Genomic DNA, 19,404 nt, shown 5'->3' with positions numbered 1-19,404 from the left:
TTAGTGATAAACCACGTTTGAAATTTGTTCGCTCAGTTTGTTTTCCTTCCTCTCTCTCTCGGTGAGGAGAGGATGGGAGTCAGGAGAGGGTGGGGGGTGAGAAGGGGTGGGGGGTGAGGAGGGGGTGGGGGTGAGGAGGGGTGGGGGTGAGGAGAGGGTGGGGGTGAGGAGAGGGTGGGGGTGAGGAGGGGGTGGGGGTGAGGAGAGGGTGGGGGTGAGGAGGGGGTGGGGGTGAGGAGAGGGTGGGGGTGAGGAGAGGGTGGGGCGAGGAGGGGGTGGGGGTGAGGAGAGGGTGGGGCGAGGAGGGGGTGGGGGTGAGGAGAGGGTGGGGGTGAGGAGAGGGTGGAGGCAGGGGACACGTAGATCAAGCTATTTATGAATAATATTTACTCGGCATAGCTTGAATTGCTTGAGAGCGTAATTAAAATGCCACAACCCGAGCGTTCAGCCCAGTCTTACATTTGCCGAATACTTTTCGGTTCAGGTTGACAATGGCGCTATTCACAGACGCTGAGCTTCATTCATTCATTCATTCACAAAGTCCCTCCAACAGCCTCTCGGAGCCCTGCTGCCCGCCACCCACCGTCTCCGCTCGGCTCGCTCCGACCTCCTCTTTGCCCCCTCGTGCCCTCCGTTCCACCATCGGCGGCCACTACCCGACAAAGCACCGGAGCAATCCCCCCTCTGATCCCTCTCTGCCTTGCCCCCTCCATCCCCATCTTCAGATCGCCCACGAAGACCCTCCTCTCCGCCTCCTCCTTCACGCCCCCTCCCCTCCAACACTCCACCCGGCTCGGACTGACGCTCCGCCATTGTCAAGTATGACCGGCAGATTAGAAACAAACAACAAACAAACAAACAAATCTCTCGCAAACAAGAAATCTTCTCCACGTCGGCAAAATCCGATCAGTGACGTTTAATCCAATCAGTGAGCAAACACAATGTATTGAGGACGTCTCGAAGTGCTTCCCAAGGTCCGTCCTTCCAGAGCGCCCAGCCTACTTCATCTCCCACCGATCCCCCCCACTCCCACCGCCTTGCACCCCCCCCACCCCCACCCCCACCACACACATCACAGCATCGAGCTGCTTTTTTAAAATGAGTTCAACGTCCGTCCTCTCCCTGGTAACCTCGTTCCAGGCATTGATTGGCCTGTGGGTCAGCTTCACGCTACAGTGGGCAACAACAACAACAACAAATGACATTTTCCACGGCACCTTTAGCGTCAGGGGGATGTCCCGAGGTGCCGGGCAGTCAGGAATTTGCACCCGAGCTGGGGGTTGGGATCAGGAGGGGCTGGAGTGCAGGGCGGGTAGGGGTAGGGGGGTGATTGAGGGTGCGGTTGAAGAGGAAGGTCTTGAGACTGGCCTTGAAGGAGGCAACGGAGTGGGGGGGGTTGGGGGGGGGGGTGTGGAATGCGAGGTGGTGGGGCAGTTGTACATGGGAAGCGATAAAGCTGGTGTAAACGAGCTGACTGGTGTTCAAAACATCAAAGCACTTGGTCATTACAGGAAAGGGAACTCCCCAACTAACGGGCAGGGGAAGCAGTGCGGTTGAGACCGAGCTGATGATGGACTCTGCGTTGATAAGGGAAAAGGCTCCGGGATTTAAGAGCGAGGCGGAGACAAGCGGCCGAAGAAAGCAATTAAATCAAAGTCATTATTCCAGGGTTCTGGAAACGCAACGCCAATCCTTGACGGCAAAAGTAAAAAGGCCGTTCCAACAGTTTGCGCTGCACACGCGAACTAACGAAACAGGCAGAAAGCAAGAGGTTTATCCGTTGCTTTTACACGGAGACATGAAATACAAACCTGAGGTGGATAGATTTTTGTTAGATCAGGGTATCTGGGGCTTGAGGGGCTGAATGGCCTCCTCCTGTTCCTATGTCCTATGCTACCAATTGCACAGTGGCTTAAGCAGAATCCGCAAGTTTTTTTTCCCCGATAGGGAATTGGACAAATGTCTTAGAAGGAAAATGCTTAAATGCTGTGTGCGTGCGAGTGGTGTATGCGTGCGTGCATGTGTATGGGCGTGTGGCAAGTATGTGCCCACGGCCGTGTGCGTGTGGGGCGTGTGTATGAATGGGCGTGCACGTGGTGGAGAGGGTGGGAAGGGCAGGTTCATAAGTAGCTCGTTCAGAGAACCTCCCTCTGTGTTGGAAGATTTCAGTCAATGATACGCCACTCACAAGTACAAACAGGGAACCCCCTTCCCTCACACTCCCCCACCCCACATACACCCCCAATCTCATTGCTGCAGACTTGCAGCACAGTTCAGAGGGAGGAGGAAGGGGTTCGGGGGGGGGGGGTATGGGGGAAACAAGACTGTTTGTGGGGACACTGCTGCACTCAATTGGCCGCCGCGTTTCGCCCACAAAATACAACAACAAATTATGCTTGTCTAGCGCCTTTCATGTCGGGCAGACGTCCCAAGGCGTTGAACACACAGTCACCCCACTTCACGGTGCAGTCTGTGAAGCGCTTTGAGACGTCTCAACGACGAGATTAAGGGGCTGCATCGGACGCAAGTATTATTATTATTATTGTTATCTATTGACAGAAGCGGTTGGGTCCTCGTCTGAACTGGGCCGAGGAGGAGACGGGAAAGTAATTGGTCCATTGTTTAGTCAGTCGCAGGAGTAAAATACCCACAGGAAACCATTCACATCTGGCACGGTGTAACCTTTAATAGTTTCCTTTCATCAAAGACAAGACCGACTGCTGACCAGGAGACCCGAGGCTGTCCCCGGTGGAAACTCAAACGGAATAACATAAATAGAGCTTCGCAAACCGACTGACGTCAAATTTCGCTTCGGCCACAGAAGATGGGTGAATGCTCGGAACGAGGCCGTTCGGCAGAGATCCGCGGCGTTGCTCGAGACGGCGTTCAAACGTTTCCGAAGGTTATCAACCGAATCTCTGGCAATCGTTAGCTCACGCTCGGCAAGGACTTGAGGGGTGGGGTGGGGGTTGGTGGTGGTGTGTGGGGGGTTGGGGAAAGCCAAGAGAACACTCGGTCTTGTGCACGTCAAGGAGCCTCTCTCTCTCTCTCTCTCTCTCTCAAGACTTGACCTGAGAAATATTCGTGCACTTAAAAGGCTCCTCTGAACCCAGCAAATCGTAGCACTGACTGACTGGATGAGTTGTGGGTTTTAGTTGCTTTGGAAGTAGCTTTCGCTGAGCCAATAAAGTCCTCACCGCCTCCCCCCCCCCCCCCCCACACCCCCAAAAAAAACCAAACTCTGCAAACTGAAGCAGCGTTTTTGTATAAAAGATACAAATCACAGCTCTTTGGCGCGTGTCCACATTTTGTGCTGAAGCTGCAGACTGCCTACACTCTGTCCAAATCTGTCACCACTGCTGCCTCCAACACATCTAACTTAAGTCATACTGCTCCCTGCCAACTGTTCTACGTGAGCAATTACTCCTGGTTCCTTGATGGAAGTACTGTACACAGGGAAGGTCCTTGTTGGTTAGAGCAAAAAATACTCGCTTCCCCACCCACACACCCACCCACCCACCCCTCGTCTCTCAGCTCAACGTCCCTCCAAACAAGCTCACCGTCCTCCTAGCCATCCATGGCTGCCTTTTGCCCCGATCACACATAATAAAATAATAATAATAATCCTTGCGTTTGATGTAGTGCCCGAACACGTCTTCTCCACACCTCCGATGCCCGCTTGCAACAGGAAGGATGGAGTCTCAGACAATTCGGTGTTTGAGACTCCGTTCCCCCCACCCCCTCCACCGCCCAGCCTAGACTGCGCGAGCTTGAACCCACAACGCAGAAGGGAGTGCGTGACCGACTGAGCAAACTATCGGGCGAAACTATCTTTTTCTTGTTTCGCCCACAAAATACACAGTCAATCCACTTTACAGTGTGTTCTGTGCAGTGCGGCGAGACGTTTCAACGATGTGATAAGGGTATTAATATTATTAGTGGTATTATCTCCTAGCAGCAGCCAACGTCATATTAGACGATCAGCTTATTATCTAAGGTAGCAACAGTAAAATCGCACTGCTCTCTGGGGTGCAAGTTAAACACGCTCGCGCCCTGCCTCCAGCACGTTAGATGCAAACAGCCCGCTCTTCTGACTCGCTAAACTGGTCCTACTTAAAGTTGGCACTGTTAACACTGTTTACCTGCCCAGTCAGGAAGCATCAATCTTACACTGATATCACCATCTGTGCCTGGCTTTCCGTTGGAGAGTGCCTGAGTTTCAATCCTAGGTTTATTCAAATTTTATAACCGAATGGGGCATGTTCCCCTTTCTCCCCCCACCCCGCCACCCCTCGGCTCCCCCCGCCCCAGCTTGGTTGCCCATCCGACAGCGTGAAGCCACTTTGAGACGTCCTCCTGACGGGAAAGGAGTGTGAGTTTTTTTTAAAAAAAATGTAAGTTGTATTGTAACCTCTGTTTATATCGTTAACCAACACCTCCTGACAGACGGGCAGATGGCAGCTTTGTTTAACATCTCATCCAAAGGACGACGGCACTTCTGACAATGCAGCACCCCCCCTAACCCCCCTCCCCACTTAATAATAATCCTTGCATTTGATATAGCGCTTTTCACGTCGGGAGGACGTCCCAAAGCGCTTCACAAAACACACTGTAAAGTGAATTGACTGTGTAATTGTGGGCGAACGCGGCAGCCAATTGCGCACAGTAATGCCCCACAAACAGATTAAAAATGACCAATTTAATTATTGTTTTTGGTTTTGGAGGGATTATTATTAGGCTCTGTGTGGAGTAAGGAAACTTGCCCAAGGTTTCGCCCTCTGCCTGGGATTGAACTCAGGTCACTCATTTGCAAAGCGAGTGCTCTAACCACTGAGCTACAGGACTCCACTTCCCTTCCCTTTCCCCCCCTACACGTCCCCAGTGCTACCCTGGATCGTCAGCCTAGATAGCGAGCTCAAAGCATCGACGTGGGGCTCGAACCCACAACCTTTTGACCCGAGGTTGAGAGGACGACTGACTGAGCCAGACTGACCCCCAGTAGCGGTGGCCGGGCTCGTGTGTGCTCACGTGTGCTCACGTGTGCTCGCACGTGACCGGGAGCCAGTGCGGCCAAAATCTGCTTGGTGCGATTTCTGCATCCGGCTCTTCGAGTGGATCGGAGTAACCTTGTGTGGGGGGGAATTTGTTCAGTCTGGCTCTCACCTGGCAACTGACCCTGTGTGTTTAATGGGCTCTTTGTGTGAATTACGAGCTGAATGCACTCAATCACAGGAGGTCTTGGGGGAAACCCAGTAAACACAGAACCGATGGCGCCAGATGTCAGGCTCCCTAAATAACCGCTCTGTCAGGGACAGAGGGAATCCTAACCTCACTCGCGACGGCCTTCCATACCGACCTACCCGCTCCCTCCCTCCCTCCCTCCCTCCTTCCCTCCCTCCCCCACCATCGGTGGTCAGGCCTTCAGCCCCTCTGCCCCCACCGTCTGGAACTCCGTCCCACAGTCCCTTCTCCTCGCTCCCTCCCTCGCCTCCTTCAAGGCCCTTCTCAAGACCCTTTGGTCACCCTCCTACCCCCACCCTCCCTGCCCTCCACTCCCTGTTGATCCCAACCCCCAGCTCAGGTGCAAAGCCCTGAGCGTCCAGTGCCTTGGGACGTCCTCCCGACGTGAAGGGGGTGGGGGTGGGGGGGTTGCTGCGTAAATGTTGTTGTTGTTGTTGTCGGTGCTGACTGGGAGCAAATGTAAGGACCAGTTTGGGAGTTCAATTCCAGGGATAAAACCCCCTTTCGTAGCTCGTTCGCCCTTTACCCGCCTCAAGGTCTGAATCTCGAAACACCGTCAGGTTAGACGGAACAGTTATAATAATAATAATAATAATCCTTGCATTTGATATAGCGCTTTTCACGTCGGGAGGACGTCCCAAAGCGCTTCACAGAACACACTGTAAAGTGAATTGACTGTATATTTGTGGGCGAACGCGGCAGCCAATTGCGCACAGCAATGTCCCACAAACAGTCGTGGATTGAAAATGACCAATTTATTATTGTTTCTCTCTCTCCTCTCTCTCTCTCTTTCTGCCTTCTTGCACACCTTAATAAAATGTCTTTGACGTAATTTGAAGTGAATTATTTACACCTGATTTCATAACCCGAGTATCAAATGAAGCTTTCATCAACAGATGTCAGCGCTGGAGTCGGTTACAGACACATCGTTATAATTCATACACACACACACACACGCAATAACACCCCCCCTTCATATATATATATACAGACACACACACAGTCCCCCACCCCCCAAACACACACTGTGAACTCCCATCCTCATATACACACACACTCTACCCCACCACATACACACACACTCTCCCCCACCACATACACACACACTCCCTCCGCCACAAAATACATTATAAGGCAGCCATTCGGGTCTGCAGGTATAATGATAGCAAAATACCAACCTCTGACATCAGTTGAAACCACTAACTGGGTGACGGTAACTGATGCACAGTGTAAGCAACAAGGCTTTCATCCCTCACACACCAAGGCAGTCGCGCACACACACTTATACACACGCACATATACACCCACGCGCACATCTTCACACACACGTACACATACACACACACGCGCATTTATAAACACACTGACACATACATCTCACTCATAAAATATATTCAATTCACTTTACAGTATGTTCCGTGAAGCACTTTGAGACGTCTAGAAGATGTGATAAGGCGCTACATCAAATGCAAGGGTATGATATACACACACACACACAGATACACACACAAATACACACAGATAGATACAAACAGATATACACATATACACACACACAAGGTACACTTATCCACTCACACACACACACACACATACATATGCACACAGATACACATAAGCCACACTTACACACACCACACACACATAGATACACAAAAGTCACGCTCACACACGTCTTACCTGTAGCTCACACCATGCCACCTCCACCGTGGTGACGGTGTCGAGCCCCTTGTAGACGGTTTTAAAGGAGCCTCTGCCCAGCTCGATGTTGAACTTGAGGAACCTGCCATCGGGAGAGATGGCCACGGCTTTCATCTCCACCTCCTCGTTCTCCTCGGGCTCGGCTTGGCTCTCCTCTGGCGGACGCTTGGGAGACACCGAACCCGGGCCGGCCCCCTCCAGCCCCGAGTCGGCTCGGGCGGGCTTCTGGCCCGGGTCCTTCCCTTGCTGCGGCCGGGGGGAGGGCGGGGAGGGGAGGCTGGGGTCCTGGGGGGCTGAGTTGGTAACGTGCGGGGTCTCTTGTCCAGGGTGCGAGAACGTCACTTTGCCCGAGGACCGCATCTGGCCACAGCGCAACAAGCTCTCCTCTGGCGCTGGGTCCAAATCCAGGGAGCTTTTCCGCTGATGTCCTCTGTTCCTCCTGCTCTCTCTGCCACTCGGCCACCGTCTCCGGCTCTGCATTTTGCCCATGAAGTTACTGTCCACATCCAGCCCCGAGCTCATCATCCACAGCGACTGCTAGTCAGTCACACCTGGGGTTTAAACAAACCATTGCACCCATCAGCTGTCTGTCAGTCTGTCTGTCAGTCTGTCTGTCAGTCAGTCTGTCTCCCTTTCTCTTTTCTCCTCTTCCCCTCTTCCTCTCCTCCTCTCTGGTTTAGTCTTCTCTCTCATTGACCGTTTCTCCCTTTTCCTCTTACTTGGTTTTTTTCTCTCTCTCTCTCTCTCTCTCTCTCACACACACTCACTCTTTCTGTGTTCTTTACTTCTCTTTTCTCTCTTCTTTTTCTTTCTTTCTTTCTTTCTTTCTTTCTCTTAACTATCCTTTTTTTTAAAAAAAGGGGGAAAAAATCTCTTTAAAAGGAACAAGCACTTTGAAAAATGATCCACACAAAAAAAACAGTAAAATGAACTTTCTGCTCTTATTTTTTCCTCTCTCTTAATTATTAAGATATCTTTTTTTTGGGAGGGAGGGGGGGGGTGTGGGGTAGAAAAACATCTCCCCCCCAAAAAAAACACTTTTAAAATGTACTATTACTTTGAAATGAACAAAAAAAAGCAACAAAACTGTACAAACAGACACTTTAAAGTTTAGACGCACTTCAAAAGAAACAGCAGCGACTTCAGATAAACTCTCTCTTTCTCCTTCCCTCTCTCCCTCTCCCTCTCTCTGTCTGTCCTTCTGCAAACTTTTTCCCCTTTTTCTTTAGAAAAAAAATACGAAAAACTTACTCAAAAGTCGCCAGTGCAGAAATGCAACGTTTTGCTCCATTGGGATCCTTGTCAAAGAAAACCTAAAATTAGTATTTTTTGCCCCACTTTCCTTTCCTCCTCTCCTCACCTCTCTCTCTCTCTCTCTCTGCGTCTTCTCACACCTTCTCTCTCTCTCTCTCTCTCTCTCCCTCCTCGCATCTACCTTTAAAGAGAAACCAGAAATGCCTATGATGAATAATTTTTTTATATTAAAAAAAAAGTCCTTTTTGTTTTTGTTTTGCTTCTCTTCTAAAATGTGGTGGGTTTGCTCCCTGGCAGGATCCAAACTGCTTCTAAATCATTCAAAAAGGTTTAAAGGAGGGAAGGGAGGGGGCAAGGGATTTGCTCTGGGTGTGGGAGGGGGGTGGGAGGGGGGAGAGAGAGAGAGAGGTTTGATAAATGTGGTACATACATAGTGGTGACATGTCCAGGGAGCAATCAACATTTCCTACACCTGTCAGTCAGTCAGTGAGTCAGTGAGTCAGTCAGTCGGTCTGTCTCTCCCTCTGCTTGTGAGACACTGCTGTGTGCCATTGGCTGCCTTGTTTCGCCCACAAGATACACAGTCACTACACTTCACGGTGTATTCCCGTCAAGCGCTTCGAGACGTCTCAACGGCGCGATAAGGCGCCGTATCAAATGCGAGGATTGTTATTAATTATCATTATTTATTTAGCTAGTTAGTTATTATTATTAGATATTATTATCATTATTATTATTATTATTACCATCGTCTAGCTTCACATGAATCTTTATTGACAGCGGCACTTGAGCTGAGCCAGGTCAGACTAGCCCAGACCAGGGCACGTAGCCAGACCCTAAATCCTGTCCAACCCAAAGCACATGGAGTTCGAGCGAACAGAAAAAAAAAACCCTCTCCTTTATCAGAGCGAGCAGCTCGCACAGCGAACACCACATTTGCACGTCCACTCGCCACAGAACTACACGTCAGAAATGCTATCAAGCTGAGCCAAACCAGGCACGCCCCGAGAACAACATCCAAAGCGCATTTCGTCATTAAAAAAAAGTATCCCGAACCCCGGCGCGGTAGATATTTTGGAATATTTCGGCTTTCGGAACTTGGGGCATGGTTTCGCTTTGCTCTCCTTACGCGAAATGCGCGCTCACTCGGCTTTACGGTGTATCTTCTGTGAAGCGCCTGAAGACATCTCGACCCCAAACCCTGGTCCCCCCACCCCAACTCGGGTCCCAAAGTGCGACGGTCCCATGCCTTGGGACTTCCTCCCGAAGCGGAAGGTGCTGCGTGAACGTCGTTTGCTGCCGTTGTCTCGACCTAGCGCTGTTTTATTGCTATTAATTCAAATAAGTGTTCCCTGTAGCTTGATACAGCGCCTTTCATGTCGAGAGGACATCTCAAAGCGCTTCGCGGGGAGTGGGGGGGGGGATTTGTTTTAAAGTGTAGTGACTGTGTGCTTTTGCAGGCGAACAGGCGTCCCGCTGACAGCTACTTACGACCGATTTAAGTGAGAACAAACGCTCGGTTGCAAACAGAGTGAACAGTTCGTAGTTCTGGGAAGAAGAAGAAGAAAAAAAAACAAGTTCTGCGAAACTAATCTTATACTTTAATCATCACAGAGGATCTGTCATTGTTCGAAGCAGCAACAGTCTGGGTGCGTTTCCAGATTAAAATGAGTCAGGCGGATGTTCGTGGAAGCCGTTTGCATTGTGACGCACCTGGGAAAAGGTGAGTGTGCGCTCTTTCTGTAGCCACTTGAGCCGACGCCAGTACTGCGCCTCAAGAGCAGACTGTCTGATCAACCTGCCCCGAGCAACAGGACATCAAGAGGTGACATGGAGTCCTAAAATGTTTATTCAGCCCAACAGGTAATTCCGCCCATCGTGTCTGTGCTCCCCCACTGGAGCTCTCTACTCGAACCCCATTCCCTCGCTCTCTCCCCCACTGGAGCTCTCTACTCGAACCCCATTCCCTCGCTCTCTCCCCCACTGGAGCTCTCTACTCGAACCTCATTCCCTCGCTCTCTCCCCCACTGGAGCTCTCTACTCGAACCCCATTCCCTTGCTCTCTCCCCGCTGGAGCTCTCTACTCGAACCCCATTCCCTTGCTCTCTCCCCACTGGCGCTCTCTACTCGAACCCCATTCCCTTGCTCTCTCCCCGTTGGAGCTCTCTACTCTCGGCCCATTCATCCATTTGATCTCTTGTTGCCCGTCTTCCATTAACCTCAACCCAAAGTAACCTGAACCGAATGCAATCTCACACCTCGATGTCCCTTTGTGAACATACCTCAGGACACCAGCCAAGTTCTGCATCAAATCCTTTAACTCAAATCTTTTAACTCTGATCCGACGGGAGGAATTTGGGAACAATTGCGTGCTCCGATGACAGGCGTGCAGCCATGGTCTGAATGGAGCATAAGAGGGTTAAACGAACCTTGCATGTTTACCGTCCTGAGCACAGTGCTGAGTTGTTGTGCAAACTCCCCCTCTTGTGGTTTTGTGTCTCAACGCACAAGCCTGACAGACCAAGTTCCCCGTCCCTCCAACCCTAACCATCTTTGGTGTGATCACCTCACTGAGTTTACCAGGGGCAGCATCTGACACGTCCCACTGCGAAGGGTCTGAACCATCGTTCAGTTTCTCCTTTTTATGGGAGGGTTGCGGAGGGCGCATTTTTAAGGAGTTGCTACCCAGACGCAGGCAAACTCCCCCTCTTGTGGCCACTTCATTCAATCAATCACTCAATCGCTGTTTATTGACCTTCTGGATAGTTGCTTTGCCCTTCCTCTCCCTCCTCATGGTGTGACTGTCCTCAGTGTGCACTCACAACAGCTTTTGCGCTTTGTCTTAACACTTAACTGCTTGTTTTGCATCTGGTTTTGTATCTCCAGCTCCTGGCGAACTGTCTCCCGTCGCTCCCGCTGAGGCTCCGGTTACACCCACGGGACGCAGACCTCACAAGCTTAAAGTATCGTCAACGTCCAACCATGGGCTCACGGTCAACTATTTAATGAAAGTCAGACTGACGTGCAATGAGTGCCGCTGGCAGAACAATAATAAATAATCCTTACATTCGATACAGCGCCTTATCACGTCATTGAGACGTCACGGGACACACCGTGTTGACAATATTTTGTGGGGTGAAACGTGGCAGACAATTTGGAGGCAACATCCCACAAACGGCCGTGGAGTGAGTGACCGATTCTATTTAATTTGGGGGGGGGGGGGGGGGTGATTTCTGGCCAGGGCACTTGTAAAGAGAAAACCCCCTGCTCTTTTTTGAATAGCGCCGCGGGACCTTTAACGTCCGTCCCAACGGTCACAGACGGCGGGACCTCGGCTTAACGTCCCCTCCGAAGGACGGCACCTCTGCGATTCCAAGTCCTGACGTGGGGGCACGAACCCACAAACTTCTGACTCGGGCGGCAGGAGGGCGTACACTGTGCCAGGCTGGCCCGCAGCTGCCCTAAGTAAGTTTAAATAGATCTTGAATTTTGTTGCTTTAGAATTTTTTGTGTGCGCCTCTCTGCTGTCTCCACACCCCCCCCCACCCACCCCCACCCCACTCACCCACATTTATATTTCACCAATCAGCAGTATTTCGTGCAGCAAACCCCACGAAAGCCTCAACAAAAACGGAACCAGCGTTGGCTTTATTTTGATCTTCAATGCAACACCGAGGGAGTGGTGCGAACAACAAAGTACAGATTGGGGGCTGTATCATTCAGAGAAAAAAAAACCCAAACGACCACTCTACCTGGAGCGCCTTTGACCTGCGCGGCAACACCTCGCTGTTGTGATAGCACTCCCCCCACCCCCAGCCAGCAGTGTCCTTATGCCACGGTCACACGCGCTGAGTCTGAATGCTTTAGCAACACGGTGGGGGTGGGCGGGGGGGGGTAACGCTAAAGCATCCAGTGAACAGATCGCAAGATGGGAGGGTGACTGAGTCTCAGCCAACCCACAAATGACAACAGCCACTCGGCGTTGGCCGGATGACGCCGGGAATCTTGAGCAACGGCAGCCGCTGGGCTCCAAACGCCTCGACCGTAGCGAAGCCCGAGCGCAAAACGTTTCCGAGGCGGTGTTATATAACGCCCCGTTGCGTTCTCTTTTTTTATATTAAAAAAAAATACTTTGGGTTTCCGGCTAAACCGAGTGTCTGACTCGAGTGGAAACCCCGTCGGCGAGCTCGAGTCTCCAAACCAAATTTATGTAATAATAATAATATGAATTGGATATAACGCCTTATCACGTCATTGGGACGTCTCACATTGCTACGTGAGGTTAATTTGAGCGAAAGCACCAACAAAAAGAGATTGCTTCGACGCTCCACAACCCGATGCGGGTTTGCTCGCTCGCTCGGGAGGCAAACAAAAATATTGTGCAGAGTTCACTCATTGTTCTGGAGATGAATTCAATGCATTCAGGTCTGAGCCGCAAGTCGGAGAGGGCGTGTGGGATTCCCACACAGAAACAAGGCGTTTAAACAAAAGACCCAATCTGCACGGACCGGCTCGCACATTCCAAACGAGAGCCATCAGCTCCCCCGCCCTCCGTTAAAAGGTCACGGCCCGCGAGAGCCGTAAAGCTCAGCAGCCAGAGGCAGCGCAGACGGTTAAGAAGCAAGAGACGTGCGCTCTGGACGTCGGCGTTTTTCCGTCCGCGGAAACACACGCGTTCGCTGCGCCTCGCAGCTAAAATCCCGCAAAGCGCGTTGAGACGTTCCTCCCAACGTGAAACACTATCGACGGGAATAATCATCGCCGCGTTTTGACACGGGCCCGTCGAGAAGGTTCAAAGCGCTTCACAGGATACACTGCGAAGAAGTGGAGTGAATCTTGTTGGCCTAACGCGACAGCCAATTGCGCACAGCAGCGTCCCACAAAGTCACGGAGTGAGTGACCACATTTATTTCACCCCCTGGAAAATGATTACCCCCCACCCCACCCCGAGAAAGCAACTGTTGTCAAGAATTCCCAGAGCTATCTACCTTGCTATTCAATCTCTATCTCAGCTGAACTCTCAGGCATTCCAGCAGAGACGCTTCTATGTTCCTTCACACCCTCGATATCCTGGTTGGGACGTCTTCAGACGCTATCTGGTGGCAAACCCCCAACCGAAAGCTTAGGCTCCTCCGTGGAAAGCAGATATTTCCCGAGACCAGCAGGGAAATGATCTTTTTTTTCGCCCAATGTTCCAAGGTGCCCCCAGACCAGAGGCCGAGCTCCAGACGGCTTCGGTCTATCGCGCGCGTGCATAACGGGCCATGTCTCTTGTGCCATCGGAAGGAAATTCTGCACAGAAAGCACGCCGATTTACGTGTAATAATCCTCGTTTTCGTCATAGCACCTTTCACGTCAGGAAAGACAGCTCGCTCAGGCAGGAATGGCTGTGAAGTGCAGTGGCGTGTGTGTGTTTTTGTAGGCTGCGCATTTCGAATATTACGGGGAAATTCTCAGTCCGCAATCCCCGGTCTAACCTCTCAAACCAGGCTCCCACTTTGGGTAAACATCCTGCGCCGATCGATCTCGGCCCCCGCCCGGCCTGGTACAGCACAGCCATCAATTAATTACATTCATCTTTAAACTCCGGAGAGGGAAGGCGAATTGGATTAAGACTAAATAAACAGCGGAGACCGGGGCTGCAGTGCAGAGCAGACAGGGAGCTGGTGATGGGTGGGATGGTGGGGGCTAAGGTCGTGTGGTATTTGTGTAAATCTGAACCGCTCCCTCATCGGGGGGGTTGGGGCTCGGTTAGAGCTTGATCGTAATCAGTCCATGTGTCTCTCTGGCTGTGGCCAGACCAGGGAGTGGGGTGGGAGGGGGGAGAGGGAGGGGGGGGGGAAGAGATCAGAAGAACTTAACGCCTTTGCTGTCGTTCAGGCTGATGATCTCTGCCTTGTGCTCCGACTGCAAAGCTTGCAACGCTCGAATCAGCAGCCACTCTTCCAGGCCGTGGAACTCTGCAAGACAAGAACGAGCTCAGGTTCTCGCCGCTTCTCCTGGCGGGCGGTACGCAGCACAGTAGGGAGGAATCAGGCGCCTGCAAACAATGCGCGAGCCACCGAGTCATTTCCTCCCCCTAGGGTTTCAGATAAAGCTCCTTTGTAAACGTAATTGGACTTGGAAACATTCCCCACGTTGGTAACTTGCGTTCCCTTTCCTTTTGACGGTTTTTCCCACCTGTCAGTTTGTGCAGCGACACTTCTCTCCCCAGGAGTCTGGCCTAACCTCTCCGACCTGCTTATTCCCCGTGCCACCACCCACTGCCTCCGGCCTCCTGCTTGTCCCTCGTCCCCCCACTACCGGCGGCCGTGCTTTCAGCCGTTGCGCCCCGAAAACTCTCGTCCTCAATCCCTCCAGCTTTCTCCCCCCTTTCCCCAATTTCAGATCACATCTCGAGACCTGCCTCTTCGACCGTGCTTACGGTCGCCTTCCCCTCCCCCCGGCTCGGCGTCAGGTTCGCCCACTGTCAAGCGTTCAGGCGTGAAGGACGTCTCAAAGGGCTTCACGGGTTATTCTGTGTAAAGTGTAGTGACTGTGCGTTAGGGAGGTGAGCACTTACCCTCCCCTTCTGTGTCGTCTCCATTTGAGAGCTCATACAGTGTAAACACAGAGTTGGTCATGCCATTCTTTGAAACCTGTGAACGATACGAGACATTATATTATTTATTAATATTAAATATTCAGAGAGTTGCCGATTCCCTTGCCCCCTCCCTCTCATCTGGCCCACCCGCTCCCTCCATAACCCGTACATAATAATTTCCCTTTGTTTTGAAGCGGCCATTACAGACTTCTCTTCCTCAACCCATCCGTCTTGCCCCCCTCCCCGCCTTCCCTCTTTCTGTCTTCAGCACTCCAAGAATCTACCCCCACGAAAATAATAATAATGATCCTCGCGTTTGATACAGTGCCTTATCACATCTTTGAGGCATCTCGAAGCGCTTCACAGAATACACTGTGAAGTGAATTGATGTTATGTTACGTTTCCAGAAGGGAAACACAAAAATATTGCTTATGTGACCCATCGACATATCTGAAATAGCGCACCCGTCACCTCACCATCCAAAAGGTTGGACCCCACCCTGCCTGAGTTAAGTGGTAAGTGACAAGTTAAGCCAGGGTCGAGTTATCAGAAGTTGACTGTAATTGGGGAGTGTGTTGTGTACTGGGAAGTGATGTATAACCAAGTGGATTCTTACCCACTGATACACCAGCTTCCCCCACTCCTCTGGTCTCCTCCACATGATCAGACACCGGGTCTTATTTTTGTCGATCCACTCTAAGTTTCCTGAAACCCAAGCAAAAAAACGATCAGAAAAATCCAACCCTCGAAGCTCGACCCCACTCACGATTTCTCTTTTTTCTTTTAAAATCGTGTAAAAAAAAAAATACAGGAATTAAAAAAACTAAAGTGCTTCGAATGACGGAAATCCCGCAATCCGGAGAAACCGTGACTTATCGAATCTTATTTGCCTGTGCGTGGGCGGGTGTACGCATGTGGGTGTGTGTGCGCACACGGGTTGAGCAACAACAACAAACTACATTTGTACAGTGCCTTTCACATCGGTAGGAACTCAGTCTTTCTGGAGACAAGTGGGGAGAAAACTGGAGTAAACATGCAGTGTATTGATATTCCGAAGTCTCTAAAGGACATTTGGGGAGTGTGTGGAGCAACCTGTAGCTCAGTGGTTGGAGCACTCGTCTCACAAGCGAGAGACCTTACTCCATGCGCCTCTGTTAACCTAGCGGTAAGTAGGAACCCGGTTGTTAGTCGATTGGCGGATCCCTTTTCCGGGGGGTAATAATTCCTTCAAAAAAAGGAAAATAGTAAATTGGTCGCTTAATGTGGGAAACTGCTGTGCGCAATTGGCTGCCGCGTTTCACCCACAAAATATACAGTCGATTCACTTTACAGTATATTCTGTCAAGCGCTTTGAGAAGAACTTGAAGACGTGACAAGGCGCTGTATCAAATGCAGCGATTATTATTATTATTATTTCACCACCACAGCTCCAGTTATAGTCAGCCACAAAATACAAGGCACCAACCCTTTTTCCTGAGATCTTCCAACACCACCTGGATAGCCTCTGTGGAGAGTTTCCCTGTATGTTGGGGGTTAAGGAAATCCTGGCACTGGGGCAAGAACGGTTTTCCTAACAAAACAGCGCTGTCCAGTGACAATCACTCACTCACTGATTCACTCACCCAATAATTCACTCACCCAATAATTCACTCACTCACTCAATGTCTCACTCATTCAACTACTTTTCTCACCTATTGTCTAACTCATAACTCACTCACTGGTTCACTCATTAACTCACTCACTCACTCATTGTCCATGACTGTATTTACCCACAAAATACAGTCGATTCACCTTACAGCATATTCTGTGAAGCGCTTTGAGACGTCGTGTGGCTTGATAAGGTGCTGCATCAAATGCAGGCGCTATTATCATCAGCAATCCAGGAGCAAAGGGAATCATTTGCCATCTAGTCAAAACAGGAGGGAAATACGATACTTCCTCTTGCAATTTTTGTTCTGGGGTACAAGGTTTAACGAACTGAAACGAGAGACACAGATTTGCTGAGATAGCACCGCCCACAGGAACGTGGAAAAACGGGCCACAAAACAGAATTTACAATGAAAGTACTTTTTCACCAGAGCGAGTGTCAGCCAAGTGTCAGCTTTGACCTCAAGCGGTTGTTCAGACGAGCGACGTCGATGAAACAGAGAAAACAGTCCCATTTTTTTTTGCATAGAATACACTGTCAAGTGAATTGGCTGCGTGTCTGGTGGGAGCAACGAACGCTGGTATTACTATTAATTGTTATTAGCATTATTATTATCCGTCTACCCAACTGCCTGCCTTCCTGCTCTAGCAGAGAGCGGGCTGGTAAACGAGGCGGGGTCAAGGATACGCTGGATCCTCTTGTTGTTGAACAGCTGGCTCTCCTGGGCCTCCAGCACGTCGAGCTGGTGAAGCTTGTGATACCGAAAATAGGCGAGCACCACCGAGCACCATGCCGCCAGCTGCTTGTGCTGCGTGTTCACGTTGGGCTGGAGTCTGTCGGGGGGGGAGGGGGGGGGGGGGGGAGAAAGGGGAAAACAGGCAATCAACCACTGCAAAAGAGGGTCAACGCCCCTCAGACGCAGACAGATCACAGCCACGGAAATTAATCTAAGAAGAGCATCAACAATAATCATCATCATCATCATCGTCGTCCTCGCGTTTGACCCGGCGCTTCGCCACGTCGTCCAGACGTCTCCCGAGCCCTTCGCGGGACGCGCCGTAAAGTGTGGCGACTGTGCGTTTTGTGGGCGAAAGGCATTTGCGTGAGGCGCCCCGGCCCGTAAACGCCGATTCGCTCGTCAAGTGTAGCGCGTGAAGCGCCTTTGAGACGTGCGGACGGCGCGATAAAAGCGAAGCCGCCGTGTAATGTGAATAATAATAATAATATAATAATAATAATCCTCGCGGCACACGTGTCAAGCGCGAGGGTTATCATCGTTATTAGTATATTCACGCGGGGCAGCGTCTCCGGGGGCTCCAGAGACTAAAATGGGACAGTCGGCAACTTTCTGGGACCCCCCCACCCCCCAACAACCTCTTTCCCTCCCCCCTCACACACACCCCCATTCCCCCTCACACACCCCCATTCCCCTCTCACACACACCCCCATTCCCCCCCCCCCACACACACACCTCCCTCCCCCACACACACCCCCATTCCCCCCCCCCCCCCACACACCCCCATTCCCCCCCCACACACACCCCCATTCCCCCCCACACACACCCCCATTCCCCCCTCCCACACACCCCCATTCCCCCCTCACACACCCCATTCCCCCTCCCACACACCCCCATTCCCCCCCACACACCCCCCATCCCCCCCCCCCCCCACACACCCTTGTGGTTGAATGCTGACCCCTGTAGTGACCGGTGTGGGGGTGGTGGTGGGGGGCGCTGTGGCCGTGGCTGATGCTCCCGCCCAGTGAGCACCGACTCCGGGCCCTGACAGTCCAGGCCACCCCGAGGCCCTGACAGAGACCGCCCCCGGAGGCCGCAATCCCCGCGGCCCCGGTGACCCCCGGTGTGTGTGTGGGAGGGGGGTGGGGGAGGGGTGTGTGGTGGGGGGGGTGTGAGGGGGGTGTGGGGGGGGACCGAGCCGCCGCTTACGTGAAGAAAGGCGGGAAGTTGTACTGCCAGGGCCACGGGAAGCTCATGGCGGCGCCGCGACAGGCGGCGGGTGCGGCCAACCTCCCCTTCCGGTCCCGCCCCCCCGCACCCGCAGCTCCCGGACAGAGTGTCCGCCCAACAAAGGTTCCCACCCACTCACTGACTGTCAGGATAGTCCCACTGGGTGACACCAGTCACTCTCACTCACTCACTCATTCACTCAATCACTCACTCATTCATTCACACATTCAATCACTCATTCATTCACACACTCACTCACTCAATCACTCACTCATTCATTCACACATTCAATCACTCATTCATTCACACACTCACTCACTCAATCACTCACTCATTCATTCACACATTCAATCACTCACTCATTCATTCACACACTCACTCACTTACTCATTCATTCATTCACACACTCACTCACTCACTCAATCACTCACTCATTCATTCACTCAATCACTCACTCATTCATTCACACATTCAATCACTCATTCACACTCAATAACTTACTCAGACAATCAATAACTCATTCGCTGAATAACTCACTCAATAACTCACTCATTCACTCAATAACTCACTCTAACTCACACACTCATTCAATCACTCGCTCATTCCACTCAATAACTCACTTAATAACTTACTCAATACTCACTCACTGACTCAATGGCTTATTCACTCATTGACTTAATAACTCACTCACTCGTTCACTCATTGTTTCACTCAATAACTTAACCACAAAACGTACAGTCAAATCAATTTACAGTATATTCTGTAAAACGCTTTGAGACGTCTTGAAGGACGTGATAAGGCACTGTATCAAATGCAAGTTATTGAGTGAGTTGTTGAGTGAATGAGTGAGTGAATGAGGATTATTATTGCATCGATTTCTTTTGCAGATTGAAACTACAGGGTTTACTGTAAAGCGTAATGACTGTGCGGTTTGTAGGCGAAACACGGCAGCCAATTTGTTCACAGGGATGTCCCGCAAAACAGACATGAAGCGAGCGACCAATTTAATTT

The 19,404-nt window shown here is 51.2% G+C and overlaps 2 protein-coding genes across 2 annotated transcripts in view; both read right to left on the bottom strand.

The window, feature by feature from the left end:
• Positions 1–7,191, bottom strand: part of wnk4a (WNK lysine deficient protein kinase 4a) — a gene marked incomplete at its 5' end in the record, with an annotated part of 33,182 nt that extends 25,991 nt beyond the window's left edge. Inside the window, one exon of the mRNA XM_042343453.1 lies at positions 6,922–7,191. Coding sequence (XP_042199387.1) covers positions 6,922–7,191 — 270 coding nt within the window. The remainder of the gene's footprint in view (positions 1–6,921) is intronic.
• A 4,634-nt stretch (positions 7,192–11,825) lies between these two features.
• Positions 11,826–18,522, bottom strand: vps25 (vacuolar protein sorting 25 homolog). Its single transcript, XM_042343355.1, has 6 exons — positions 18,373–18,522; positions 17,115–17,260; positions 16,245–16,298; positions 15,396–15,484; positions 14,759–14,834; positions 11,826–14,156 (listed from the first exon to the last, which is right to left on the bottom strand). The coding sequence occupies exons 1-6, from the start codon at positions 18,417–18,419 to the stop codon at positions 14,044–14,046; spliced, it is 525 nt and encodes a 174-aa protein (XP_042199289.1). The 5' UTR covers positions 18,420–18,522; the 3' UTR covers positions 11,826–14,043.
• Positions 18,523–19,404: the final 882 nt, after the last annotated feature.

The sequence above is a fragment of the Callorhinchus milii genome, unplaced genomic scaffold, assembly GCF_018977255.1.
Source record: "Callorhinchus milii isolate IMCB2004 unplaced genomic scaffold, IMCB_Cmil_1.0 Scaffold23, whole genome shotgun sequence".
Classification (NCBI taxonomy): Eukaryota; Metazoa; Chordata; class Chondrichthyes; order Chimaeriformes; family Callorhinchidae; genus Callorhinchus; species Callorhinchus milii.
Note: the sequence above shows the minus strand (reverse complement) of the source record. Positions and strands in the feature narration are given on the sequence as shown.

Coding starts and splice junctions, on each gene's coding strand:
- vps25 (XM_042343355.1), bottom strand. CDS start 18,419: ATGAGCTTCCCGTGGCCCTGGCAGTACAACTTCCCGCCTTTCTTCAC. Junction 17,261..18,372: donor AACTTCCCGCCTTTCTTCAC/GTAAGCGGCGGC, acceptor CCCCCCCGACAG/ACTCCAGCCCAACGTGAACA. Junction 14,157..14,758: donor AGACGACACAGAAGGGGAGG/GTAAGTGCTCAC, acceptor CTTGTCTTGCAG/AGTTCCACGGCCTGGAAGAG.